We start from the raw sequence: 26,197 nt of genomic DNA on the forward strand, positions 1-26,197 counted from the left end.
GGCGGCTCGGGACCTGAGGTCGGGGTCAGCAGGCCGGCCAGCTTTCGATTGGCTTCACTCACCAGCTGGGACGGTGCGCCCCGCGCAGGCTTGGTTCGCACTTGGGGAGGCACTGCGCCGCGACCCGTCTTTGCCGTCCCCTCGCGCGACCCGATTCACCCCTTGCTGGCGACCGAGGACGTCGCCGACAGGCACGAGCACGGCCCCCACACGTCATAACACATTAGGTCCCGCCCCCAGTCCAGGGACGAGGTCGCGATGCGCGCTTCTCGTCGTGCCGACTTGGCGGGAACGGCCGGTCTCAGTCGCATGGCCACGGCCACGATGCCACGACCTCAGGAACCTTGTCATGCACTTTGCCTGCGAGGACAACGGGCCGACGATCTGGCCGCAGCTGGGACGGGCAGGGCGTGTCGTGAAGCGCGCCAACGAGACGCAGCCTCACCGTCGTCGTTGCGCCATCGGAAGCCACCAGAGACGCAGGGAAATTCCAAAGCGGGACGGGGGAAAACCTCCCCGAAGAAGCGGTCCTGCCAACTCACCCGCCACGGAGAGCCACCACCTCCGCCGTCGGTATTGTGTGCCGGGGATGTCCTTCGGGCATGTCCGCGCGCTGTATGCCCTGCATACTTGAACCGCGAGCTGGCAAGTGCGGTACTTTACGGCAGGTGGATGACTACTCGAAATGCCCAAGAGTAAAGCAATGAGCCATGAACGGGCGCCGGGATGAATAACAGAAACTGGGGGAGCATTGGCGACATCGCCGACCCCCTGCCTCGGGCGGCGCTCGCAGATGCATCAAAACCGCAGCACGACAAGCCCCTTATTCGTGCTTCCAAGGCCAGGGCGCATGCTCCCAGGCCGAGTCGAATCATTTCAATTCAATGGCATGCGCGTGGCCTTGCCGTGGCGTGACCGACGAGGGCGCAGGCGCCTCGAGGCAGAGGACCTGACGTGCACATAATTCCACGATGTCCTGTATAACAGTAGTCGCCGACGGCGCAACAAAAACGTCGCGCTCTTGTCGCATCAACTGGCAAGGGGGCGCCGTGCCTTGGCCTGCATCCTCCATCCAGATGGCATGCGGCAAACACAAGCAGCCGTCACCGAACAAGTCCGTCTGTGTCCGTCCTCAAATGCCGCGCCTACATGGCGCTCTTCAACCAGGACAGGGAGCAGCTCGTGGCCTGCGGCCAACTGAAAACCGAGTCGCATGCGAAGCATCGCGCCGACTCCGACGATCGTGCCCATCAAGCAGCGGCCGCGGGCGGCCTCTTCAACTCCAGGCCGGGGCCGCCGGGCGTCCTCGGGGCATACAGAAGTGTATGCTCGCGTCTTGCACGAAGTATGTTACTCGCTGTTCGCAGCCCGCCACGATGCTAGGGGCCTCGGTGAGAGGGAACTGCGTCCTCATCCACGCACCACCCCGTGGGACCGCCCAGCTGCATCATCTGGCGTAGCATGCACGTCAGCGCCTACCGAAGGAAGCACATCATCCCTTCTCGGTCCTTGTCGGTAGGGCCCGTCCGACGAACCACGACCATGCACAATATGTGGAGGCAAATGAATCTGCCCGAGTGCACGACGCCCCCCCAAGCAGGCACCTACTCGTACAGGCGCAACACACCAGAGGGGCTGCACGAGACTGCTCAGTTCTCGTGCTGCGCATTGGAGCGCCACAGGGCATGCACATTCGAATACGTACGTACTTTGTGGCAATCTCACTGGTTCGTGAGCGAGCACCGGCTCGTGCGCATCTTCTGCCTGGCCCGCCGCCACATCTCGTCTCCATCCAGCCATCTGCGGCGACAGAGGCTCGCGTCCACCAGCCTGGGGGCCACTCCCACATGCCGTGCCCGTCCCGCATCAAGCTGGCACACACACATGAGCTGCCCTCACCCACACGGGCTTCCAGCAAACACCCCGGCTCTCACCGAGGTTCGGCGCGACGCTGCAACGTACGAGGAGAAGGAGAAGGAGGAGCAGCAGCAGGAGGTGGTGTGCTTGCAGTTGTGCCCATTCCGGCGACGCGTCCTTCCGACGCCTCGTCCAGGACGCACATGTGCCAAAGAGGTGATTGATGGCGCCAATGTCCTTGCGTCACACCTGCGAGTTCTTCGTAGCAAGGCAGCCAGCCAGGCGAGTGCCCACACCGGGGCAGGTGAGAGGCCATCAGGTCGTCCACGATGTGGGCTTCGAGTTGGAGCTCTCTGCGCCCTGCCTTGTCATGCAACGCATGTAATCAATTGACACCGTCCCCAAGGTAGGATCCATGTGTTGGGGGTCATGTTGGGGGGTTCTGCGGGTCGCGGCCACGGGGGGCGTCATGCAATGCCCGTTGTCGCACCTTGCAGTTATTAACCAACTTATCATACGCATCGCCTGCGTGCAAGCGTTACGTGCGTTCCCGCCGTCGCCCGCAAAACGTCCACTGCACCAGAGGCTGCCGCCGACATCACCAGGTGGGAGCCGGACTCTGTGGGCGGACGCGCGACGATGGTTCCTTGGCTCGGCTCTGCCGCTGCGACATGCAAGGTGCACTGCTCCTGCTCGTACGAAGCATTACCTACCTACCCATCGTAGCCACCCGAGGTACCGCGTATGCCTGTGGGCCGCACTTACTCCTAGGTTGCTAACCTGGCAACCTGCGAGGCACAGCGCGAAATAGAATTAACTACTCGTCTGCATGCACCCACACCACGCGTCCACACACCGCCCTCGCCGGGGCTTTCGTCTTCCCACCTGCTGCTGCCCAGATCCAGGCTGCGACCTCACGGCCTGCCATTGACCTTCTCTCATGCATGCAACGATCCGCCAGCGCTCACGTTGGGCTTGGGAGCGCGGCGCCGTCCCCCGCGCCACGGCAGATTGACGTCTGGGTGCTGCAACGACGCCATGCCCGTTACTGCCACGCTCGTGCAACCATGGTCGCTGCCGGTACGGGCGGCGGCGCCCCGACAACCAGCCACCTGTCACGCGCGGAGCACTGCGTCTTGCGCCCTGCGAGCGTTCCTGCGCCTGCTGCCATCTGGGAGTTTTGTTGCAATTCGACGTCGCCATACGCCATGTCCGTCTATAGAAGTTACAAGCCTGCACGAGTCGGGGTAGTACTGTACGAAGTACACGTCCCGTCTTAGCCGTGACCCCCCTTTCGCCCCTTTCCTATCGAGTCCACCCAATGTTCTCAAAGTCGCCGCTCTGGCCCTTGCGATAGCCAATCTCGCTGCGCCGGTCGTCGATTAGCCGGCCCCATTCGAGCAGCAGGCGGAACAGGTAGATTTCCATGTCCCTGTTGCCGAGCGCCTTTGCCGCCCACCGCTGGCCCTGCTGGCTGATCCACTCCGCGTCGCCTATGCGGCCTCGCAGGGCCGTATCTCGGCCATTCATCTTCGGTCGGTCTTCCGTCCCGGTGAAGTAGGACAGCGTCGTGTGCAGGGCGTGGTACCTCACGTCGATCGGCACGAAATGCAGCCACGGCTGGATCCGCTCCGTGTACCACGTCCGGAAGATTGTCGAGACAAACGGCACGCTTCCCGACTGCATTGTGCGCAGCGTCTGCAGGGGTGGCCCGCCGTCCTCGTCCGTCAGCAGCACGTAGCGGTATTCCAGGGGCTCCTCCGTCTTCGTTTCCGTGCCAAACGCGACTTTCAGGAGCTCGCAATTTTTTCCCTTGCAATTCGAGTAGTCATCGATGCCAACGGCAAAAGGCATGGCGTTGCTGGCCTCGGCCGCCGCCACGCGTTCGGTTCTGAATTGGTCCGTCTTTCCCGGAGTTGGCAGGACCATCCGCACTTTGTCCCGCCGGCTGGGCTTCTTGACAAGATGCAAGAGTCGAAACTTGTGGCTGCCCCGGAGTGCCTGGCCATTGATTGAGTCGTCGCCAGCCGACCCTCTCCAGAACAGGCTGTCGTACCGCCGCGGAAAATGCCACGTGCTGTCCGGCTGCAATTGTCTCGACCTGGGGATTGGGATCACTATGTCTCCAAAGTTATCCGTCTTGGACGCTCCGAACAGTGGGAGCAGTCGCTGGATTGGCGCCGACCTCGGGTTCGTCATGGAGAAGGCATGCAGATGCATGAGGTCAGCCTGTTCGCAAATTTGCAGCGAGCGCTCAAAGTCGCTCAGAAACTGGCCGCGCGAGTGCCCGCGGACGCACTTGTCGCAGAATTCGCCAATCTTCCAGTGCGGACTCGACCTGACAGGCGAATTGGGCGGGCAAGCGTCCATTTGTAGCTGTCGAAAGTCGCTCGCCCAGGTCAGCCCCCAGCCCGGCTCTTTAGACATGGTCTGCCCCTGTCTTGAATCCAGGACGCCTGCTGCTGTCTGGTTAAGTCCGGTCGACCTCTTCGAAATGAGATTGACAACGGAGCCCATATTTGCGTGACCCCCCAGCTGGACATCCCGCCAGGACGGGAGAACCCGCGGTGTCGGGCTGAGGTTAATGGGCAGAACCATATCAGGAACGTGTCGTGAGAATTTCTCAATCATCTTCACGACCTCATCTAAGTCCTGATTGTCGCCATCGTTGCCGGCGTCGCTTCTGCTCACGTGGCCGTTTTTAATGGTGATTGTGGCAATGCCTTCGTGACCACTCATGGCGTTTGCCCGCTTCCGCAGCTCCTCTGGCGAGAATTTCCAGAACGGAGCAAGATCCCTATCGATCTGGGCAAAGTCGTCGATTATGGACGAACCCGACGCGAATTGATACCACTCAGCAAAGTTGGGGGGTGCCAACTTGCCGGGATGGCGCTCTTCGTAGATGGTTACGGCCGCAGGGAGAGTCTTGCTCGTTGTCACTCCAACTAGCCAGCGTTCGTGCCTCGTCTGGGCATCGTATATCAGGTCATTTATGGGATGGCGTTTTTCAAACACCTCCAGCCGCTTGGTAAACGTGACGACCGTAGCTGCGATTATCAGCGCCATGAGAAGGACCGTCAAGACTATGCGCCTGATGAAAAGGACAGCTCGGACATCATGGGTGTAGGTAAAGAGGACAGTCCCAAATGCCACGAGCCAAAGCGGCACCAGACTGCTCGCCCGGGAGTTGTGCGCCCAATCGCCCAGGGCGAAGACATTCATCGTCGAGGTCCAGGCACCAAGGAGAAACGTCACGACGGCTGATGGTGTTATCGTGGACGTCTCGCAGACCCAAAATGACGCGGAGATGATGAGCGTGGCAAAGGCTGCACTGTCCACCAAGACGTCGAACCCATACAATGAGCCAAAGGCAACGTTGAACCGACGAGTGCCGCCCAAGACGGTGCCTGCAATCCAAAGAAGGGCAACTACCGCGGAAGAGAGGACAAGTATTTTCCCCAGCATGCGCAGTTTCAGCCTGATGGTCCGCGTCCAGGCCAGGATTCTCCAGAGCAGAGCGACAATGGTAGCATCAAGCACCAAGCCCACGAGCTGCAAAAGAACGGTCTGCGGCCTGCTATCGACGGGCTCGAAGCACACGTAAGTTGACCTCGTCTTCTGGGAAACTGCGAGGTACGTGCCGAGCGAGAAGACACAGGCGCCCAACACCATGAAGGTCATGGCGATGCGCGGCCCCGTGAACCAGTCGTGGAGGTCGTCGAAGCAGCTGCGCCAAGGATCGTCGGAGTCGTCCGAGTGTGGGATCCCCCACCGGCTCCTACTCGCAAAGATCTCATGCGCGATCAAAAGGAGGCAGAGATATGACTGACTTCCACGGTCAGAGACGGCTCACGGTGTGGTGCCGTGGGAGACGCTGACTCACCTCGATCCCCGCGCTGGCACATTGCTGTTCGTAGTTGACGCGATGAAACGTCTCCAGCCGCAGGACTATGCATAGAACCAGCATCGGCAGTGAGTATCGCCTGGGGCGGTTCGGACTGTGACTGGCCAAGCCCTTGGAAAACGCCTCGTCGGGCGCTAGGTTGAGGAGGGGCCCATCGTGAGGTTGACGATGCCCAGCGGCGAACCGTCCATCAGCGCCAGGTAGCCACTTGGAGGAGTAGCTTGCTAGGAGGCAAATGGCTCCCGACAGGAGCAATACGAGAAGCGTCGACAGGCGTGGTCTCTCTGTCTGCGGCATCAGCTAGGGGCCAGTGCAACACAACACAACACCAACATAACGCAACACGGGTTGGTCGCATGCGCACCGGTCAATGAGTGCCGCTCTAGCGAATGAGAGATGTAGCCAAATGACAAGACACAACTGCCGCCGTCAGTATGACAAGATTTCAGTCTGCATGAGGAGGGAAGTGGTGGATGGTACCTCAGGCCAAGGAGCTGCAGTGTCCCGTATCGAGCCATGGCAGGCTAAGCGCACACACGCAGCAGAAGGGCAGAGTTCTGATACTCTCATTTATGTCATGGAGTCTCGCAGGCGGCCCGACATTGCATCAAGATCAATCGTCGGTATGGCAAGGAATTTGTTTCGAGAACACGAATACCTTGCCGGGGTCGCTTCATGCTGCTCCATCAGGGGGGGCGCAGCGCTCCTACCAAGTGCTGTACAAATTGAGATCATTGTTACATAAGCCGCCAGATGGAGTGAGCACGCGACGCGCCCAGCCCTGGGTGTACGGCCCCGAACTTCCTTCTTCCCTCCCACAGCCTGTCGCGAATTCTTCCAACGAACCCAGCCCAGGCTTCCTCGCGTTTTGATGCCCCTGGCTCGCACCGCCGACAGTCGCGCCGTCGGACCAACCGCCGGACCAATGGACAACTGATCGTTTCCAGCATCTGCCTTGCTGTTGCCCAGCGCCATGGCAGGCTTCAACGATGCGCCGCTGATCCAGAACCTGGCCGTGCCCGCCGTCTGTCTGCTCATCGCCTTCCTGAGCTACTTCTCTCAGTACCTCTTCCATAATTCGACTCTCGAGCCCGGCCCCCCCTCGACGCACGAGTCCGTCGTTTTCAACACGCTTTTGCTATGCCTCTGGTACACCTACTTCAAGGCGGTCACGGTTGACCCTGGGCGTTACGACTTTACGGACAGAGTGATCGAGGCCGAGGGCAGCTGGTGCAAAAAATGCAATGCCCCCAAACCGCTGAGGGCACACCACTGCCGCCATTGTGGCCGGTGCATCCCCAAAATGGACCACCACTGCCCGTGGACCCGAAATTGTGTCTCTATGACGACCTTTCCACACTTCCTACGCTTTCTAGTGTTCGCAAACATATCTCTCTGGATGCTCGGGACGCTCCTGTGGCAGCGGTTTTACTCTCTTTGGGAAGCTCGCCACATGCCCGCCTATCTCGGACCAACTATTGAGGCCCTCGTTGGACTCGCCCTGACGTCGTTGATATGCTTCTTTACAACTCTCGCACTGGGGATCATGCTCATATCCACCCTCAAATCGTGGATCTTCAATTGCACAATGATTGAGGGTTGGGAACTTGACCGGCACGAAGCCGTCCTAGACCGAGCGGGCCGCGACTGGTGGGATATCACTGGGCCTGACGGCGAGACATTCCGGTTTGAAAAGGTGGAGTTTCCCTATGATATCGGCTTCTTCTCGAACATGGCCCAAGGCATGGGCACGCCCAACGTCCTACTTTGGTTCTTCCCGCTGGCGGGCAACCCCAGTGTCAGCAGGGACAACAAAGGCAGTGGCTGGACCTGGGAGGAGAACGGTTTCAATCGGATAGAAGGAATGTGGCCGCCTCCCGACCCGGAAAAGCTTCGACGAGCGGCAAGGCCATGGCCCGCCGCGCGAAGAAACTACGGAGCCGAGTTGCGAGACGCAAACTTGGGCCCCGAGGAGCGAAAAAAGGCGTTCAGAGAGCGACAGGAGCAGGACGAGAGACGGAAGAAGACGCTACTCGCGGAGCTAGAAGAGGTGGACGGGTTTGATATGATGAACGATGACGGGGACGACATCGACGACTTGTATGACCAGGACTCACATGACTCTGCTGAATGGGCAAACTCAGACGGTGAGCGACTTCGAGACTTTGGCGTGGATGAGGACGCAGAGGACGCCGACGCCGCCGATCCCGGCGCACCCAACGATGACGATGTGCCTCTGGGAGAGCTGCTGCGTCGGAGGAAAGTCCTCCACAAGGACGATCTATCCTGACTAGGATCCCGGGACTAACGCACTCCGCTGTGTCACAAGGCGTTCAGAGACCCCGATGTTATAGAGCATGTATAGAGTCACCAGACAAGACAATTGTAGTCCCAACAAGAGACTCTCCACAGGGCAATTTTTAACGTTCTAGATGCCGACTGAGACCTGCTTCTAAACATGGCCCACGCAAACCCGTCACCGCATCGATCATCTTCACCACCAGGGGCGATCCTATATGCGTTCCTCCCCATGTACAACTGTCTCCACGTATGGAGCATGCTGGTATACCACGAATCGGTCCACGCAGGAAACGAATCCCGTCCACAAAAAACGTACCCTACGCAAGAAAATCCGGGCTCCAAACATCTATCGTCGTTCCGCAAAGTCATGAGGCGTTGATTCGTGCCGCATCTACCAGTCATCGTCGTCCTTCTCCCTATTCTGCATGGCATTCTTGCGAGCCAACAGTGCATCCGCCAAGCTGCCACCTAGGCTGGGCGTGGGCGTGTTGCTGCGGCTGCCATCGGAACCGCTGGCCCCATTGAGGCTCATGCCTGAGTCTCGCTGGCCCAAGTCGGCGGGCTTGCGTCCGGCTGCCGGGCGCTTGGCAGGCGGAGCGGGAGGCTTCGCCTTGGCCGAAGGAGGGGCTGGAGGAGCCCGAGGCGCCGGTGCCGGGGCTGCCTGCTCCTCCACGTACGCCGCTGGCACCCAAGCTTGCCCCTGAGGGTTCTTGGCTAACCACCAACCTGATATCGAGTTAGCCCGAGTTCTTTGGAAGGGAATCATGGCACACAGGCCCAGCATACCGTTCGTCTCTTTCTGAACAATCTCAATGAGATCGCCTGCCTTGATAGACAACTCGTTCTCCCTCTGGCCAGCGAAGTCGTACAAGACCTTTGCCATAATCTTGGGCTTGGCTGGCGGAGCAGCTGGTGGTGGGGGCGGTGGCGCGCGGGCTGCGCTGCCTCCATTGCTTCCCTGGTTTCGGGTATGGCTGGGAAGAGGTTTGTGGGCTATCGCGTTGGCAACGGCCGCGGCCGGGGAGGGTGCCGGTACTGGCGTGGGAACCGGCGCCCTCGATGCGGCTTGCGGTGCGGCAGTCACGGCTGCAGGGGGCTGTGGCACGGCTCGGGCGCTACCTGCGCCTGGTCTCGGCTGCACAGTTCGGTTGCCAGTGAGCCGGGACGGCCGGCCACCAGGGCCGCCGGGCTTGATGAGTTTGCCCCGTGTAATAGGCCGGGGCGGCACAGGCTTAGCCCTTGGCGTTGGCCGCGACACTGAGTTGGGTGGCTCCCCCTGGTGCGTGTGGATGGCACCGCTCTTGTAGAAGTCCGCACGCTGTTGTGAGTCTTTCATGACCTTGACTTGCTGCATTTTGCCTGGCTTCTTCGCGTATTCAATCATGTCCGCGATCTTCAAATTGAACCCCCCGGGCATGTATCGCTGCATCTGAGTGAACATCTCGGTCTTGAAGATGCAGTTCATGAGCGGATCCGGCTCCTGGGCGGATCCAATGCCAAGGGAGAACCAATCGTCCTGGCACGTCGACGCTCCGATGTACTTGATGGCACCAAGAGGGACGGCCTTCTCCACAGAAATCTGAGGTTGGCCGTTGACAAGGATCTGAGCAATGATGTAGTACTTGCTGTTGGTCACAACGATGATCCGCGGGCTCGGTTTGCTGGACCGTCCAAACTTGGCTTCGAGAATCTCGCCGCGGCAGGAGAATACGGCCCTCTCGTTGGAACCAATGTTTGCAGCGTTGCGGATGTGAGCACCAGGCCCACTCGACGCGTTGATGCCCAGGTAGTCCCCAAGGAACCTGCGGGAGCCCAAGAGACTCATGCGACGCCGCTCCTTGCGGCCCTGCAGTACGCGATGGCCCTGGTCACGCAGCTGCAGAAACTCGGCGCCGGTTCTCTTCTTCCGCCACATCCGTTGGATGCGAGTCGCTGACTCGGCGCGGTATGCGAGGTACGCTCGCCACATCCTCTGGATACGGGTAGCCATATTGTGCCAGTACCGATCACGCATGTGCTCCAGAGCGAACAGCGTCTCCGGCGCCTTGATGAACGCCTTGGTGACACCAAGCTGCCACTCCTCCTTGGGGATGCTGGTATCCTTCAGAATCTGCTTCACCGCATCCTCATACGACCCCTGCCATGTGTACTCCCCTGCGTAGGACGTCGCAGGCGAGAGCAAGAAGAATCGGTCGACAAACTTGTCAAAAGCTTGACGATAGGCGAAGCCGGCGCGACGGATGCGAACGTTCTCCTGCAGACCCAGATACTTGATCTGATGAAGGACGTTGGGGCTATTGTACTCGGTGGGCGACTTGTTCTCGTTTGGTTTGATGGTTCGGATGTAAGACGGCTGACATTTCATGAGGGTGTCCACCAAGGCATTGGCAGAGGTGCGAATGCGGTCGCCGGCCGACGGGGGCTGTTTGCGGTTGTCCTGATCAACTTGATGGGGGAACAGGGTGTGGATGAATTGATTGCCGCTCTTGGAGAACAGATTCAGGAGGCCCTTGAGAAGCTGGTCCTTGTTCTTGTCGGTAATTCCGTCGACGGTGTAGGCCACATCGCCTGCGTAATGCTTGACAATGAAGTTGCCCTGACGTGGCGTCAAGTGAGCGTGGGACATGCCGTTGATGCTCTGCATAAAGGTACGATCGCAGGCGGCAGGGTCAGCGTGCGCCGTCTTGGTTGCGTCTTTCATGGCCGAGAAGATGCCTGGAGGCCGGACCTGCTCGATCAGGTCACAAACGACCTTGTTGTCAAAGTACTTGATGGGAGTCCACTGAATCTTTTCTCTGGCGTACTCTTCTTGCTCGGTCTTGAGAGTGAGTTGAATGAAAATCTGCTGGAGCTTCTCGTTGACGTAGTTGATGCAAAGCTGTTCGAAGCTATTCTTCTCGAAGATTTCGAAGCCGTAAATGTCCAAAATGCCAATTGAGTTGGAGGTCGCTTGTCTCGACTTGAGTGACTTGTTTATGCGCTCCACGATCCAGTCGAAGAGATTGCTATAGATGGCCTTGGCCAGGGCATCTCTGGTGGCGGTGGCCTGCGCCGGATTGCCTGGAGACTCGATTACCTCGCCGTTGCGTGGCGTCAGAATGCGAATAGTGATGGCGTTGACCACCTGTTCAGGAGTGGCTTCCAAGAGATACGCCACGAAGTCGACGACCGATTGATCTGCCACGGCGGCGTAGCCGCTCTGGTCCTCCTGGAACTGGATATTTCCAATCCACAGGACAGCGGCCAACATCCTGAATATCTCATCTTGCTCGGCCTGGCTCAGTCCAATAATGTTCATGGCGTTCAGCGTGTCTTGAAACTCTGCAAGGTCGTCGATGCCCTCCACGTCGAAGCACTTGGAGCGGCTCGTGTAGACATAGGTTTCGGGCTTCTGGATGCCAAAGAGCTCTTGATACTGTCGCGAAGCACCTTTGGTGAACTGATAAAAAATGTGGAAGTTTCGCTCGTTTGCGATCTGACCGACGACACGCGACTTCTCGAGAAGATAATTGGTGATGTCCGCACCGACAGGTTCGCCCGTCGAGTTGAAGTGGATCTGGAGATATTTGCCGAATCTCGATGAGTTGTTGTTGCGTAGCGTCTTTGCATTTCCAAATGATTCTAGCAAGGGGTTTGTGGCCAGCACCATCTCCTTGATCTTCTTGATATCGCCCGACTGTTCGCCCGAGACGCTGGCAATGTATTGCATGATGCGCTTAGCGGCCTCGGTCTTGCCGGCGCCTGACTCGCCCGAAATGATGACGCACTGGTTATCGCTGTAGGCCTTCATGTTGTAGTAGGCAGATTCCGCGATGGCGAAGACGTGCGGGGGCATCTCGAGGCGGTTCTTCCCCTTGTAACTCTCGAGGACGTGGTCGGTGTAGATGCCCAGGTCGCGGAAAGGGTTGACGGAGACCAAGACATGCCCGATATAGGTGTATATCTCGCCACCCTCGAAGCGCTTCTTCAGGTTTTCGTTGATAGCTTCGTTGGAGACCTTGCTCAGCAAGGTCAAGTCGGAGACGCCAATTTCCTTCTTCTTCGTGACTTCGAAGGTGGCTTTCTTGGGCCTTGCGCCGGCGCCTCCGCGTGCACTGGAGGCGCCAGTTTGCGCGCTCTGTGCGCCTTTGTTCTTGGGGCGCCTAGATATACCCTGGATATTGTAAGCGAATTTTGAACGACGGTGGGAGCACTCGAGGGACGTCGGTGATTGTCCTTACCATGGTGACGGGTCACCGGGACGGGGGGAGAGAGTGGAGATTGGAGGAGCAAGGCGGGAAGGGCGAGGACAGGAAAGAGGCAGCGCCAAAGGAGTAGGTTATTCAAGCATCAGCAAGGCTGAAGAAAGTGGTGAGGGAGAATGTTCGGCAGCCTGAGGGGGGGAAAGGCGATGGCGTTGTGGCTGGTGAGGGCGACGACGACGGCGGCGACGGCGATGAGCAGCGGCCGCATTGGACTGGAGGAGCCGGCCAGCCAGCCAGCCAGGAGAGACGCTGTGGTGCCTGATGTGATGACGAAGCCGACAATTTTCCGCTCCAAAAGCGGGTGCGACGCCTCAGCCATTCTGGCACACGAATCAGTGGCGGGGCATGACGCTAGCGCCACGCGTGCAGGTGGTAATTATAGCGGGATCAAGCAGGCGCAACGCCGCCACTGTTCCCGTCGCCAGTTGCGGCATGGAATCCTGGGACGTGCCCTGTGGCTGCCCCCGCGACGGCGCCAGCCCCCTCCGTGGATGACGGGCTGCTAGGTACGGGGAACGGGCCTGGAGTTAGAGTCTCGCCCGGACAGTGAGCAAGTTGATGCAGCGGCAGTGCCTCATCCGGTCGACGTCGTTGCCGTCCCGGCGGGAGTGCGCAAAACCTGAAAGTCGGCGATCCCGGCACGGAACGCCTGCGCTCACCAGACTGGGCGCCTGGCTCCGGGGTCAGTCACCGGGCGCTGCCCGTCAAGGACAGACGGACTGTGGGCCGTTATGCCGGCCCAGCGACTGAAACCTGGCTCCGGCCGGGGGCTTCTACAGTGGGTCGCCCTGCGCTCCACAGACTGGAGACTTGCCAAGGACGACAATGTGAAGTCGCTTCGGAGCCTTGGTGATGACATCCAGTCCCTTTCCCCTACCCAGCCAGCATGCCCGGTACGTACGCCGGTACCGTGCCTGCAAGCTGCCATCTTGCGCGGCAAGGCGAGGCGGTCTGCCGTTTGGGGTCGTTTGGTCATCGCAGACACCAGGAACCAGTCGGTTCGCGGAGGAGGACACGCACACCGCGGACGACATGTTGCAGCTGCTCCCTTCACTTGTCAGTACAGAGGCTCTCCGGCCGTTTCTGGGCGGCGCTGTAGCGTCGTTCGGTGTAGATCTTGACCGCGACACACTACTGGCATTGATGGGACATGGGATGAGGAAACGCCGGATACAGCGGCTTGGCTCGCGGGCGGGGCTAGACGGTGCTGGCGCCGAGGCGTGGTGGGAGGCGCTTCGGCTAATAAACGATCTGAGTCTCGCGCAGTACTGAACAGAGAGCCCGTGGCCAGCGGGTGCCGGGCTCTTGGCCGTCAGTGCGACAGAGATGTTTGCAGGGCACATTGGCCTGCGCCGAGGGCGGAGCGTGCATGCGCCCATGGACAGGATGACAGGTGCTGTGCTCAAGGCACGGGAGGGAAGGTGGCCTTGGTGGCCTGGTGGCCGCCGCTGCGACCCGTCTGGATCCCCTCCATCTCCTCCCCGCCCTCCCCAGTCCTCCACTGTGACTGGTGACAACCTGCGGCGCCTCAGCACCCCGCTCCAGCTCACCGTTGGAGGTGCGTCCGTTGGGCCCCCCCGGCGATCCGCCCCCCACAATGACGACTGGCGCAGGAGAGCTCTCCCATGTAGCACGACAGCAGGAAATGTAATGCAGAGTACCTTGGCTGCTCGCATGACATGACGGCGACGCAGACGCGCGCATCCAGACGCCGCAGAGCAGCTGCAGCGGCAGCAGCTCAAACAGACCTGCTGGCCACGGCTGCATCGAGCACAGTCCCGCCGCAGAGCTGAGGGCAATACATAATAAAGCTTCCTGCCTCCCACCTCGTGCAGCCCAGGCTTCCCCTCCCTCCTGTCCTCCTGCTCCTACCCATCGCACTTCATCGTACCGCTGCACATTGACGGCCGAGAGACTGGATCCCGCAGCCTCATCGCTACAGGAGCACAACGATCTGACCCTGCCCGCCCAAGTAGCTGCCTTGCGTGCATCAATACGGGTTCGGTACTTACGATACGCCACCGCCCGACCGACACCATGGCCGAACCCACCGACCAGCAGCAGGGCGGCAACCCCGCCCCCGTCGACGAGACGCCCATCTCGCCTGTCCGCCCCGACAACGCAAGGAAGAACTCGCTCGAGAACCATCTGATGCATCGGCCGAACCGTTCCGAGCTGGTAGAGAGTTAGTCTCCACGATGCACACCCGCACCCACGCCTGCGCGCTTGCACCCCTGTGGTACCCGTCCGCCTCACTTTGCCTCACCTATCTGCCGCGCTGAAGCAACCGCCCGTCCCACTCGATCCATCCTGTCTGCCATGTGTGGTCTGCTGACCCTAGGGGCGTCTTGCCCGCCTCAGAGAACATCCTCCCCGAATCCTCGGCCGCACCCGGGTTGCTTGCCCACCAGAGAGAGGTAAGTAATGGTGCTTGGCCTGGACTCTGCGCCGCGCCGTTGGTGCGCTGCTGCACGTCGAATGAGTACCCTTGCTCGGGAAAACGAAAGCAACATGAATTGCCCTAGCACGGATGAGCTGACTTGAGTGCCCGGCCGCAGCTCGAAAGGAGCATGCTCGAGGACAAGCTCAACGATAAGATCTCGCATCGCCCGGATCCCGAAGCCCTTGTCAAGGGTGGGGTGCTGCACGAGGATCCCCGTTCTGCAGAGCAGAAGTACGAGGAGGCGATTGAGGAGGAATACGCCAAGCGTGAAGGAGGCGCGTAATGAGGCGGTCGGGCGCCATTGGACGTGACGCCGTTGAGCATCCCGTCGACAAGACGAAGGCGGGAGGGCATGCGCGTCCTTGAATTTTGGGCCATCGCCCACGTCGGCGGACTTCTGTGCATTTCTGGACACGCCCGTTGTTTTGGCAGTCTGACACACGCACGCACGCGCGCGAATTGATGCATCGCAGACACAACACCACACAAAACCTCCACGGTAGCTGACCTGGTGACGGCAACTTGGTGCACATGATGCCTTTGCAGTCGCAACCGATTCTCGTCGGACGGCTTGCCAGCTAATTGGCCTGTCAGTGCGATTAGCGTCGTTCGTGCGCGAGCCCAAGACCGCCCAGTCACGGCTCGCGCCTGGAACCGTTCGCAGCCGGTCCCTGCATTGTCAGGTATCGAGGCATCCTCGGGCAGCGACGTATCGGCACCCTCCAGTTCCTGCAGCAGGGACCCGCGCACCATGCAGCCACCGAGTGACTGGATCACTCCTCGTCCAAGTCGACGCGAGTACGAAGTCTGGTCGTCCAGCTTGAAGAGGCCGAAACGAGATGCTATTTGTTGGTCGAAACGCAGGCAGTAACTCGATATTTCTATCTGGCCCGTCTTCACCAAAACCTCGCAAGACAAGACAAAAGAACGCGCCCAATCCACTTGCACCGTTTCCCATACCCATGCCAAAGTAATACATTCGTGAGCGTCGCGAGGGAGCGGCACCTTGTAGAGTAGATGCCCGCATCACCCCGCCCCAAATGTAACAAGTCCGCCGTGAGACCCAGAAACAAAAGAAAACAAGTTGCCTTTTTCCGTTCTAGTAAAAGAGAACGCCGATGATGCTGCCAATCGAGAGGAGGGACGGATGAATGCCGCGTCGATAGTTGGCGGCATGCAGCTCATCTCGTGTAGTAGGCACCACCGTAGCCAGGGCTAGGAGAGTTGGCCACATAGCCAGTCTGGTTATGGTTCATAACGAGAGCGCCGTTGGATGACCCAACTACATTGGAGGTGTAGCCGTCTACAGGGCGTGTTAGACTCGCAGAATTGAGCGGCACGGGCAGAGGCAGCTTACTGGCAGAGTACACACGGCGAGTTCCTGACGACGTAGACTGGCGAGTGGAGGCGGCTGAAGAAGACGCAGCAGCGCTGGAGGAGTGGGAGGAGCTGCCAACAGAGTGGCCTCTCGACGAGGCCTGGTGGATGTGGACCTTGTAAGAGCCGCCCATTGTTGCGTTTGTTGGGGGTTTCGTCTGGTTGACGTAGTTTCCTCTTCGATGATCGATAGTGGGGGGGTGCGCGGTTGTGCGTTGTTGGACTTGGTCAGGTCTGGTTGCTGATCTATCTTTGAGAGAGAGAGGAGCGAAGTGAAAGAGGAAGACGAGAGGCCTTTAGTCTTTATACACGAGCACGAAAGAGCCAGCCAGGTCGGACTCGTTTGTAGCATTGAAGGACCCGTGAATCGTGTCGTAACAACTAGAACGAGGCGGAAGGACGAGTCTGGGAGACACTCCCCCCTTGTCCGCCAGAGAGACGGAAGGGGGGTGCGAAAGGAAAATGCAGGGCCCATCTAGGACGAGGGACGGCGGCGGCGACGACACAGGAGTGAGTCAACAAAGACAGAGACGTGCAAGCCTCACTGGTGGCCGGGCGTGAAAGTAACGACGGAGCAGGCCGTGTTGCTGGCTTCGGGGATTCGGTAAGGGGACAAGGGCTGTACACCAACCACTTGATCGGGCCATTGTGCTCGGTCTTGGTCGGTGACTCCAGCGTACGCGTACCTCTGGGTTGGCATACGTACTACGACTCAGCAGGTAGGAAGTCCTGGAAGACGGGAGGGAGCCGGGGGCGAGAGAAAGCGTCCAAGGCCAAACATGGAACCGCGACACACCGGGGGGGGGGGGGGGGGCCGGGCTGGGCGAAAAGACAGGGCGCCCACAGGGAGCAGCAGAGACTGCCAGGTACCAAGACGGTGGGCAACGCCGTGGAAGGGCACTCGCCCCCGCGCGCGCAGCCGTCACCAGACTCGTCCCCGTCAGGCTTTCGCCTTGCCCCCAGCCCTGTGGCAGCTGTGCGCCTCGAGCCAATGGGCCTGCCCCCGGTGGTCGAGGCGGCGAGCGAGACCGAAAGCCACGGTCGTTGGGTACCTCCGGGTCCAGAGCAAGGCGCACGGATGCGCGTGGCCGTGAACGACATGGGAGGACGGAACGTCTTCTTTGGGAGCTTCTGCACAGCCCGTGCGCCTGTGGCTATGGCGCCGGCCGCGCGAAGGATGTCGCCTTTCCCAAGATTGACGGAGGCGGGCAGGCAGTTGACGAAAAGAGACGGTTGTCACTGGGGGCCAGTCCAGCCACGGAAGGGTGTGGCCCAGGCACCAGAAACAGCCCGACGCCGCCCTGTTCGCCGTTCAGCGCCTCCCGTCAGTAACCCGGGCTACCTGGGGCGGCCTGCCCGGAGGCGCGATACCCACGGGTACTCGTACCTTGCGGCGCTGCACCGAGATTGTGGGCGGCTGCCCAGTGACCGAGGAGACGCGCGCACGCGCTCAACAAGGCGAGGCGTGCGTTCAGACACCGAGCTTGTGTGCGTAGGTACCCCAGGTTGTGCAGTGCCGAGGGACAAGGAGGTGCCAAGGTGTTAACTTACTATGTACTGTACTCTGTCTGTCCCTTGTGCACCGTAGGTACTTGCTCTTCGCAGGCAGTGCCTGGCATCGATGAACGGCGATGATGAGCTCAGCCGCCAAGTCCTGTCAGGTTCCCGGTCCCTGGCAAGGCTCCTGCAAGTTCGGTACCTAAGGTACCCAAGGTATAGGTGTGTGCGTGCCCGTGAGCGAGTGAGCACCGGGCCCCCAACCAACCAAAGCTGCTGGTTGGGTATGGACTGGTGCAAAATGTAGGCGATACGGACACCAGGGAGTGGCTCCAGGCATGATGATGCGGCGGAGCCACGCGAGCGCGCCGAAATCAGTTCACGACGACGCAGCAGCCAGCAGGAGGGAAAAAAGGAAAAAGAAATTCCACCCGACTCGAGCGCCAGGGCACCGGGGTATTCCAGTACGAGAGCGGTGAAACAGCGTGAATTCTAGGCACCCGCGGCGCTTGGCAGAGGCAGAGGGAAGAGCAACGGCATGGCTGGCCCGACCCTGGCATGACCATGGCAATTGGGCTGGATCAAGCGATGGCATTGGGGCATCCCATGGCCGTATCCCATTTGCTCACGGCCGTGGCATTGAGAAACGCAAGGAATCGCACAGAAGGGGCCGCGTCAGGTTCGCATTAGCTTTCAGTTAGCAGAGCAGTTGCCCGCCATACCGTACCGTCCCTGTAAAAGGATACCGAGCGGCCAGTTAGGTACCTCCCCAAGATGCAGTCCCAGCTCGGTCTGGCCTGGTGCCTGACCGAACCAGATACCTTAGGTACTAAGTTAACTTGCCGAGTACCTATGGTCGGCGAGGCGGTTCTGCACCCTTTGGTCTGCTTCTGCACCTTGAGAGCCTCAACCCCAGCGCACTCAATCACGGCGAGTGGGGTTCTCCACCGGAACTTCGGTCGCAGGTTACGGCCAGACCACGATGCAGGCAACCCATGACTTTCATGGTCACAGCAGAGGACTGCATGGGTAGTTGGTCATGTTCATCTCTGATCGCGTTCGGTTGTGTGCCCGGGCAGCCCCAGGGATCATTCAGGCTCTGACCCCTTCAATGCGCGGCGGAGTGAGGGCCATGGAAGGTACCTGCGGCGGCAACTCGCCTGTAACGCGGCAGCTCAACAGCTGAGCGCCCTGAAGCCTCGCTCCCCGGCGTTGCCAATACCTCCAGCTCTCGCCAAGCGATGGAACCCAACCCGCCACACACCTCAACCGCGAGAACAAACCAAGACCACAGCCCGGCCATCCATCCACCCTCTCCATCCAGCATGTCGATCAACAAGGCACAATCCAACCCGCCCCAGCCAGGCGAGTGCAGTAGTGCAGCGACTCGAACACTCCACAGCCCGCATGACGGCAGGCTGGGATGGGGTGTCGCGTCCTTGGAGAACGAACCCCAACAATGCCCATGAAGCACAGTCACACCCCTCCCGCAAAGCTCGATGCGCGCATGCTCTCCCGGGCGCATGGCGCGGGCCAAGCCAGAAGCGCTCTCAAACGCCTGTGCTGACGGGCGGCTATGCACAGCAGGCCCGTTCCAGAAAGTTGGTGTGCAGCCACAGGGAGCAGGTCTCGCTGATTCAGGCCATGATTTCCGATGCCATCCAATGCTGCCTCCGTGCCCGTAGCGCACAAAGCCATGACACCTAGTCAAGTGTACGCAGTACGCTCTCCACCACCGCATTGTGCTGCATACCGCGGCTGCTACCTATCCCCGACGGTATTCCGCCGGCAGGCCTTGCAACCCTTTTCCCTGCCGCCGATCCTCGTCCAAGGTAGTAAATTTAGCAGGGGTCGGGCGCCGGCCAGCAGCAACCGACAGGCGACAACCACACATCGGGGCGAGGCAAAGGGGCAGACCCATTCGACTTGTCGGGAGGTCGCCAACTCAGATCAACACTTGAGCATGACACGTGGGAGGGCTGCTTGGTCCACCTCAACTGGCAGCCGCTGTGCATGATGCCAGACCCTCAAAGGTTTGCAAGCAAGCAGGCCAGATATTACAGTTTAAGGCTGAGGCCGGGCGCCGTGCTGCCCGACGCACACCTGGAAAATGACGTCGTCGCGCTGCGTTTGGCAGCTAATAATTCTTTGGAAGTGCTGGAGGCGGCGAGCCTTGCATGCCGGCCTGGGTCATTCGCAACGGACTTGTACAGTAATAGCCCGGCATAAACTTGAGGCCCCCCCCCCGCCCCAAGGCGGGGCAACTAGGCCCCCAGCACTCCGAGGCGAGCGCATCTGTGCCGCGCCTTGCTGTGCTTGCGCAGGACGGGAGCCGGGCACCCAGCAGAGCAGCAGACCCAGAGACGCTGTGTCATGTGCCTCAGTTTCGGTCTCGAATGCATCACGCTTTTGCTTCACTGGCGGTGCCCGAAATGCCGGCCTGAGCGGCTCCGCCACGTTCGCGAGGCGACCGTTCATGGGACGTCATGTTCCTGCTGAGCCACAGCGGACAGCGCTAGCAGGCCTGTTGGGGGCGGACAGAGGCGACGGACAGTGCTGTACACCTCAGAGTGAGGGTAACCCCAAGAAGCCAAAGCAGTTGTTGCCTCTTGTCTTTCGGGGGCACACGGCCACCCGCCCTACTCGCACGGAATGGAGGCTCCCCGTCGGCAAGGCAGCTCATCAGAGTGCGTCGGGAGCCTTGAGAGACACAAGGCCTGTCGGGCTTGCATGAAGGGCATCATGAGCTTGCGTCGGCGTGCCTTGCTTTGGGCCTGCGTTTCCCGCCGCCAGCATGAGGCCATGCAAAAGGTACGAAGTAGGTTGGCCTTCAAGATGGCGGACGCCGCCGGGACCCCTGCACTGCGCAATTCACGTATCTCATCTCCAATGGCATGTCCGTGGTCCCTGCAGCTCTGTGCTGCAGGTGTCAGTGATGCAATTCGATGCGACCGCGGCCTCGCTCACAGTGGCCTTCTAGAACGGGAGGGCGGCACAGCGAAACCGAGTAGGCGGTGGAACGTGAGCGTGACAGCCAGCGGAGCCCTCCACACTCGAGGTGCTGAGTCCCCCCGCGCACCGTCCTCATCAGGGGGCCGGGCCTCAAGGGCCACGATGCGAGGTGGGAACGGATGCCCCAGGAACAGCATGGATGCATCAGTGCATGGCCGTCGTCGCACAGGGGCAGTGGACTGCGGTGGGGGTCCCGTCGGGCTGCTCCGTTCCTGTTGGCCGCCCAGCCTGCCTCTGTCCCACCTTAGCAGCTAGCTGAGGTACCTACCAAATCGAGCATCCCCGGCATTCGGCGTCCGGGCAAATGCGCAAGCTGGCAACATCTGCCAACTATCGTCACGTCCTGCTCGAGCCTCACACCGCACAACTGCCCGTACTCGCACAGCACTCCTCCACATCGGCATCTCGCACACCGGCGCACATTCCATCACTCCGCCACAAGCGCGACGACGCCTCACGAGTCACGTTGCATTGCTCTCAGGCGACCCTTGTGTTCCAGTCACGAAACAACCGCCGCTCGCCTCGGCTCGCCATCATGAAGGCCGCCGCCCTTCTCTCCCTCGTCGCCTCCGCCGCAGTCGGCCTCGCTGCCGCCGATGGCCTCAAGATTGACGTTACGTTGCCTGTCGACTGCGACCGCAAGACGAAAAACGGCGATAGAGTGTCCATGCACTACAAGGGCACTTTGGCGGAGTCGGGCAACAAGTTCGATGCCAGTATGTGACACTGTCCCAAGGCAAGCCCGACAGTGGCCGTCATGCAACTTGCCGCCTTTGAGACACGTACGGATCGGTGAAGCTGACAAGCACACTCTTCCCAGGCTATGATCGGAACCAGCCGCTCACCTTCAAGCTGGGTAGTGGGCAGGTCATCAAAGGGTTCGTCGCCCTGCTCGCACCTCCGCTTGCCGCCCTCGGGTGCTGACATACGCCGCCCAGATGGGACCAAGGTCTGCTCGACATGTGCATAGGCGAGAAGCGGTAAGTGTTAGCCTGTTGACCCGGCCCAGGCACACTTGTGCAATGTCGCCGAGTCGAAGCCATTGCTAACCGTCAATCTCTTGCAGCACTCTGACTATCCCGCCCGAGCTCGGCTACGGCCAGCGTGCAATGGGCCCTATCCCGGCCGGTTCAACCCTCGGTGCGAAATCCCCTCATACTCATCCTGCAGCCAAGCATCGGAGACTAAGCTGACGACGGTTGTTTGCAGTGTTTGAAACGGAACTCGTGGCCATTGACGGCGTCCCCAAGCCAAACAAGATCAAGACGAAGGCGGCCAGCCCAGAGGGTGTTGCTGAGAAGGTGGCCAGTGTGGCTGCCGACGCCGCCGACGCTGCCAAGACGTTCATTGCCGACACCGACGACGTCCAGGGCCATGAGGAGCTGTAGCAAGCCAAAGCCGGGCGATGCGAGCGAAGAGGAGGGGTTATCATGCCTGAATAGAAGCCGCGGCGCTCAGCAGGGCCCGTTGCCGTATCAAGCGAGCGCTCTCCCTCGTCGGCGAATCACGTCCGCCGCGACGTTCGAGCCTCAACAATGTAGCACCAATGTGGCTTCGTGGGAGCACTCTCTGTGCTGAACACCATGACGATTCGGCATGGTCGGCGCTACGATGACTAGTGTGCTGGGCAGCCTAAATGCCATTTGTCGGGGCCGTTGCTGAGACATTGACAATTGAACGAGGATTATTAGCCAATGATGTCAGGCAAATTGTAAACCGTTGGTGCCATACCAGTTTGCAGGCCTGGCCATCTCCGCGGGCACGTTCAAAGAGAGGCCCGAATGGCATCGGATAAGCGGCAGGCACCTGTCAGGCGCTAACGGGCGGTGGGCCGATTCGCCGGCGACCGTCTTGAGGATTGGGTTTGGAGGCGAGCCAGACCAACGGCGTCATCGACGTCATGGCCGCCGACACACTCGTCCGCGTGCGGACGTCGCGGAGCAAGCCAGCGGCCTTGGAGCGTTGCATACAAGCCCGCCTCCGCCGTCGCAGCTCCCGTCTCAACAACGTCCCCTGCCATCGTTTTGCAGACTCGCCATGGCACCCTCGTACAAGCCCTGGGTGGTCAAGGTCAAGGCCCATCCGGGCTCCACTGCCGAAGACATCGCCAACGAGCCCAATTGGGGCACGGGGCACCAGCATCGCGTCGGGTTTAGGAACAGAAACAACCGCGTGCCCGGTCTCACACACGACCCGGACGACTATCGCAACGAGATCGAACAGGCGCTGAGAGATCAGGAACAGCTCAGGGCTGACGTCAAGGCCGGCAAGCTCATTAACTTCCGCGATGTAATCCAGCATCAAGAGGTAAGCGTGGCTTAGCGGAGGGAATGAACGTGGACGTCTGGGATCAGGCGTGAGCTGACGCAGCATGCGCTTGGCGACTGCTTGCAGGACTTTCACCTGCGGCACCCCGAAAACAAATCGCTGGGTTGGAGGTACGTGCTTGACACCACCGAGGACTGGATCAAGAAAGAGGAGCCATGGCCAGCAAACTTGAAGCGGAAACAGCAGGAGGAAGAGGCCAAGGCCAAGGAGAGGCAAACAGAGGACGGCACCAGGCCTCAGGAGGAGCACGAGCTGAAGCGGCCCGCCGACCAGGCTAAACACCACGATGCCTACGCTACAGACAAGGACGCAGACAAGAAGGCGGATGCCCGTCTCTCCGAGAAGTATACGCCTCAGGAGCTCGCCCTGTTGCGTTCCCTTGAGCACGAGAAGAAGTACATCTACCATCTCAAGGAGAACGACGGCAAGCACAAATCTCCACAGAAGCACGAGCTGTACCAGGTTTCCATCGACGAACAGGACCAATTCAGTCCCGACAACTGGGTGCCGCGTTCTTCTGACCTCATTCGCCTCACAGGCAAGCATCCCCTCAACGCTGAGGCTCGTCTAAGCCACCTCTTTGATGCTGGCCTCATCACGCCCAATGAGCTCCACTACGTGCGCAACCACGGTGCCGTGCCGAGGCTCCTCTGGGAGTTCCACAAGCTCGACGTCGAGCACAAGGGCAATGTGATAAGGTCCTTCTCGATGGACGAGCTGAAGGAGTTGGACACCATCAACATCCCTGTGAGCCTCGCTTGCGACGGGAACAGACGCAAGGAGCTCAACATGGTCAAGAAGAGCAAGGGCTTCGGCTGGGGCGCTGGTGGCGTCAGCTGCGCGTACTGGAAGGGCCCGCTGGTGCGTGACGTGCTTCTCTCGGCTGGCGTCCCGGAAAGGCTTCCGCACCAGGACAGCAAGCGGTATTGGCTAAACTTCGAGGGTGCAGACGAGCCGAGCGACGGCAAGTACTCAACTTGCATCCCCTTTGAGTACGCCATGGACCCTCAGAACGACGTGTTGCTGGCCTACGAGATGAATGACCTCCCACTCCCCCCCGATCACGGCTACCCGGTGCGTGTCATCATCCCCGGTTACGTTGGCGGTCGCTGCGTCAAGTGGCTACGGAGGCTATGGATCAGCGACAAGGAGAACGATTCCCACTATCACATCTGGGACAACCGGGTGCTTCCCAGCTTTGTCACGGAGAAGGACGGGCCATTTGCCGAGGCTCTCTTCCGCCACCCCGATACCGCGTGTAACGAGCAGAACCTCAACTCCGTTATTGTGAAGCCCGCACACGGAGAGAAGATAGCATTGTCCGAGGCCAGAAAAGGACACAGCTACCGGATCGAGGGTCTTGCTTACGACGGAGGCGGCCACGAGGTACAGCGCGTCGAAGTCTCCCTTGACGGCGGCGACACCTGGCTGTATTGCATCCGCAAATTCCCCGACTACCCTATCCGCCATGGCAACAAATTCTGGACCTGGGTTCATTGGCACGTCGACGTCGAGATCTCGCATCTCTTGCGTGCAAAGAGCATCACCGTAAGATGCTTCAACGTCTTCAAGAACACGCAACCCAGAGACTACAACTGGAACATCATGGGCATGATGAATAATTGCTGGTACGTCGTGCAGCCGGAGATCGTTGAGCCAGACGATTCGGATACGCCGGCGATCCTCTTCAGACATCCCACTGAACCGGGAACCGGCAACGGCGGGTGGATGAAGCCCAGCATTGAGAACCGCATTGCGGACGCGAAGCAGGAAGCCGGGGCGCCGCAGAAGGAGTTCACTCGCGAGGAGATCGAAAAACATGACAAGCAGGATGATTGCTGGATTGTTGTAGATGGAAAGGTCTACGATGCTACGAGCGTTTTAGACTGGCATCCGGGCGGAGCCGCTGCCATTCTGGGTCACGCTGGCAAGGTGCATCAGGAGACGAGCGACGAATTTGCGAGCATCCATGATGAATTTGCGTACCAGAAGCTGAAAGGTATGTCGCGTGGCAGTGCGGTAGTGACGTTTCCCGGTAGCTCCCGCTGACACCGTTGCAGAATGCGTCCTGGGCGTTGTTACCCAGAAGGCCGCCAACTTCATCAAGGAAAATGCAGAAGCGGCAGCCAAGGAAAGCGCCGACTCGGCGTCTGGCTCAGAGCAGGTCACGCTCCAGAAACACCGATGGGTTCCCGTCAGGCTTATCAAGAGAACGCAAGTCTCTGAGGATACGAGAACATACACATTCGAGCTCCCGGCCAACAACGCACTCCTCGGCTTGGGCACTTGTCAGCATGTTCAGGTTGGGTTTCACCTTAAAGATCGAATGCTCGTGCGAAGCTACACACCCACTAGGCCAGTCCTTCCGGCGCCTTCGGACCCCAAGATCAATGAGCACGTAAGACTTAATGGCAACGACAGTGGCCACGACGAGGACCTCCACGCGGTCGAGGATGGCGATGGGACATTTGATTTGACAGTCAAGACGTATTTTCCCGACGACAACCAACCGGGCGGCGCCATGTCCAACCTCCTGGATTGCATGCCTATTGGGGAGGAGGTCGAGATCCGCGGGCCGACCGGGGAGATCGTGTACAACGGGAACGGCGACTTTGTGATTGAAGGCAAGAAACGCCACTTCAATCGCGTTTCCCTCGTCCTTGGCGGGTCCGGGTTGACCCCGGGGTACTCGCTCATCGCACGTATCCTGCTCAGCGGCAACGACAAGACCATGATCAGAGCCATTGACGCGAACAAGAGCCAGGCCGACATCCTCCTCCGAGACTCACTCAAGCGTTTCGAAGACGAATCAAATGGTCAATTAGTTGTGACCCACGTCCTTAGCCAGCCAGAGGATGACTGGAAGGGACTAAAGGGCTATGTCAATAAGGATATCATCACCGCCAACCTGTTCCCTCCAGCTGAGGACTCTGTCACGTTCTTGTGCGGGCCGCCGGCCATGATCCAAAAGGCTGCGCTACCGGCCCTCAAAGGTGAGTCTCCTGCGGTCGCCGCCTGGATGCCGCAGATGTGCTGACCCATTTGAAACTAGATTGGGGCTATGTGGAGGATGACAACATGTTTGGCTTCTGAGCGAAGACAGGTACGGCTTGGCCTCTGACCAAAAGACTTTGTCTGTAGCGGGGACTTTGATAGCGTTGATGTAGTTGTTTGTCAGACGCTCAAGCCACCCCGCGATCCTTGACATCCAACATTCGAGCCATTTCTGCAGCT

General features: G+C 59.9%; 7 protein-coding genes across 7 annotated transcripts; 4 read left to right on the plus strand and 3 right to left on the minus strand.

Annotated features, from left to right (window-relative positions):
• Positions 1 to 3,162: 3,162 nt before the first annotated feature.
• Positions 3,163 to 5,824, minus strand: PLICBS_004614 (uncharacterized protein; the record flags this gene model as incomplete). The annotated part of the gene is made up of 2 exons (XM_018326023.1): positions 3,163 to 5,682; positions 5,741 to 5,824. 2 exons carry the CDS (start codon positions 5,822 to 5,824, stop codon positions 3,163 to 3,165), a joined length of 2,604 nt encoding a protein of 867 aa, XP_018175775.1.
• A 910-nt stretch (positions 5,825 to 6,734) lies between these two features.
• Positions 6,735 to 8,051, plus strand: PLICBS_004615 (palmitoyltransferase; the record flags this gene model as incomplete). Its single annotated transcript, XM_018326022.1, has 1 exon — positions 6,735 to 8,051. The coding sequence occupies one exon, from the start codon at positions 6,735 to 6,737 to the stop codon at positions 8,049 to 8,051; it is 1,317 nt and encodes a 438-aa protein (XP_018175774.1).
• Positions 8,052 to 8,453: 402 nt separating this feature from the next.
• PLICBS_004616 (class II myosin) lies at positions 8,454 to 12,285 on the minus strand (the record flags this gene model as incomplete). The annotated part of the gene is made up of 3 exons (XM_018326021.1): positions 8,454 to 8,788; positions 8,849 to 12,215; positions 12,283 to 12,285. The coding sequence occupies 3 exons, from the start codon at positions 12,283 to 12,285 to the stop codon at positions 8,454 to 8,456; spliced, it is 3,705 nt and encodes a 1,234-aa protein (XP_018175773.1).
• Positions 12,286 to 14,343: 2,058 nt separating this feature from the next.
• Positions 14,344 to 15,032, plus strand: PLICBS_004617 (uncharacterized protein; the record flags this gene model as incomplete). Its single annotated transcript, XM_018326020.1, has 3 exons — positions 14,344 to 14,491; positions 14,668 to 14,723; positions 14,865 to 15,032. 3 exons carry the CDS (start codon positions 14,344 to 14,346, stop codon positions 15,030 to 15,032), a joined length of 372 nt encoding a protein of 123 aa, XP_018175772.1.
• Positions 15,033 to 15,930: 898 nt separating this feature from the next.
• PLICBS_004618 (uncharacterized protein) lies at positions 15,931 to 16,260 on the minus strand (the record flags this gene model as incomplete). Its single annotated transcript, XM_018326019.1, has 2 exons — positions 15,931 to 16,052; positions 16,107 to 16,260. The coding sequence occupies 2 exons, from the start codon at positions 16,258 to 16,260 to the stop codon at positions 15,931 to 15,933; spliced, it is 276 nt and encodes a 91-aa protein (XP_018175771.1).
• Positions 16,261 to 21,170: 4,910 nt separating this feature from the next.
• Positions 21,171 to 22,023, plus strand: PLICBS_004619 (peptidyl-prolyl cis-trans isomerase fpr2; the record flags this gene model as incomplete). Its single annotated transcript, XM_018326018.1, has 5 exons — positions 21,171 to 21,351; positions 21,456 to 21,513; positions 21,574 to 21,615; positions 21,702 to 21,775; positions 21,845 to 22,023. The coding sequence occupies 5 exons, from the start codon at positions 21,171 to 21,173 to the stop codon at positions 22,021 to 22,023; spliced, it is 534 nt and encodes a 177-aa protein (XP_018175770.1).
• Positions 22,024 to 22,672: 649 nt separating this feature from the next.
• On the plus strand, positions 22,673 to 26,056 carry PLICBS_004620 (uncharacterized protein; the record flags this gene model as incomplete). Its single annotated transcript, XM_018326017.1, has 4 exons — positions 22,673 to 22,942; positions 23,030 to 24,962; positions 25,024 to 25,956; positions 26,016 to 26,056. The coding sequence occupies 4 exons, from the start codon at positions 22,673 to 22,675 to the stop codon at positions 26,054 to 26,056; spliced, it is 3,177 nt and encodes a 1,058-aa protein (XP_018175769.1).
• Positions 26,057 to 26,197: the final 141 nt, after the last annotated feature.

Source organism: Purpureocillium lilacinum, assembly GCF_023168085.1.
Source record: "Purpureocillium lilacinum CBS 284.36 DNA, scaffold_3, whole genome shotgun sequence".
NCBI lineage: Eukaryota > Fungi > Ascomycota > Sordariomycetes > Hypocreales > Ophiocordycipitaceae > Purpureocillium > Purpureocillium lilacinum.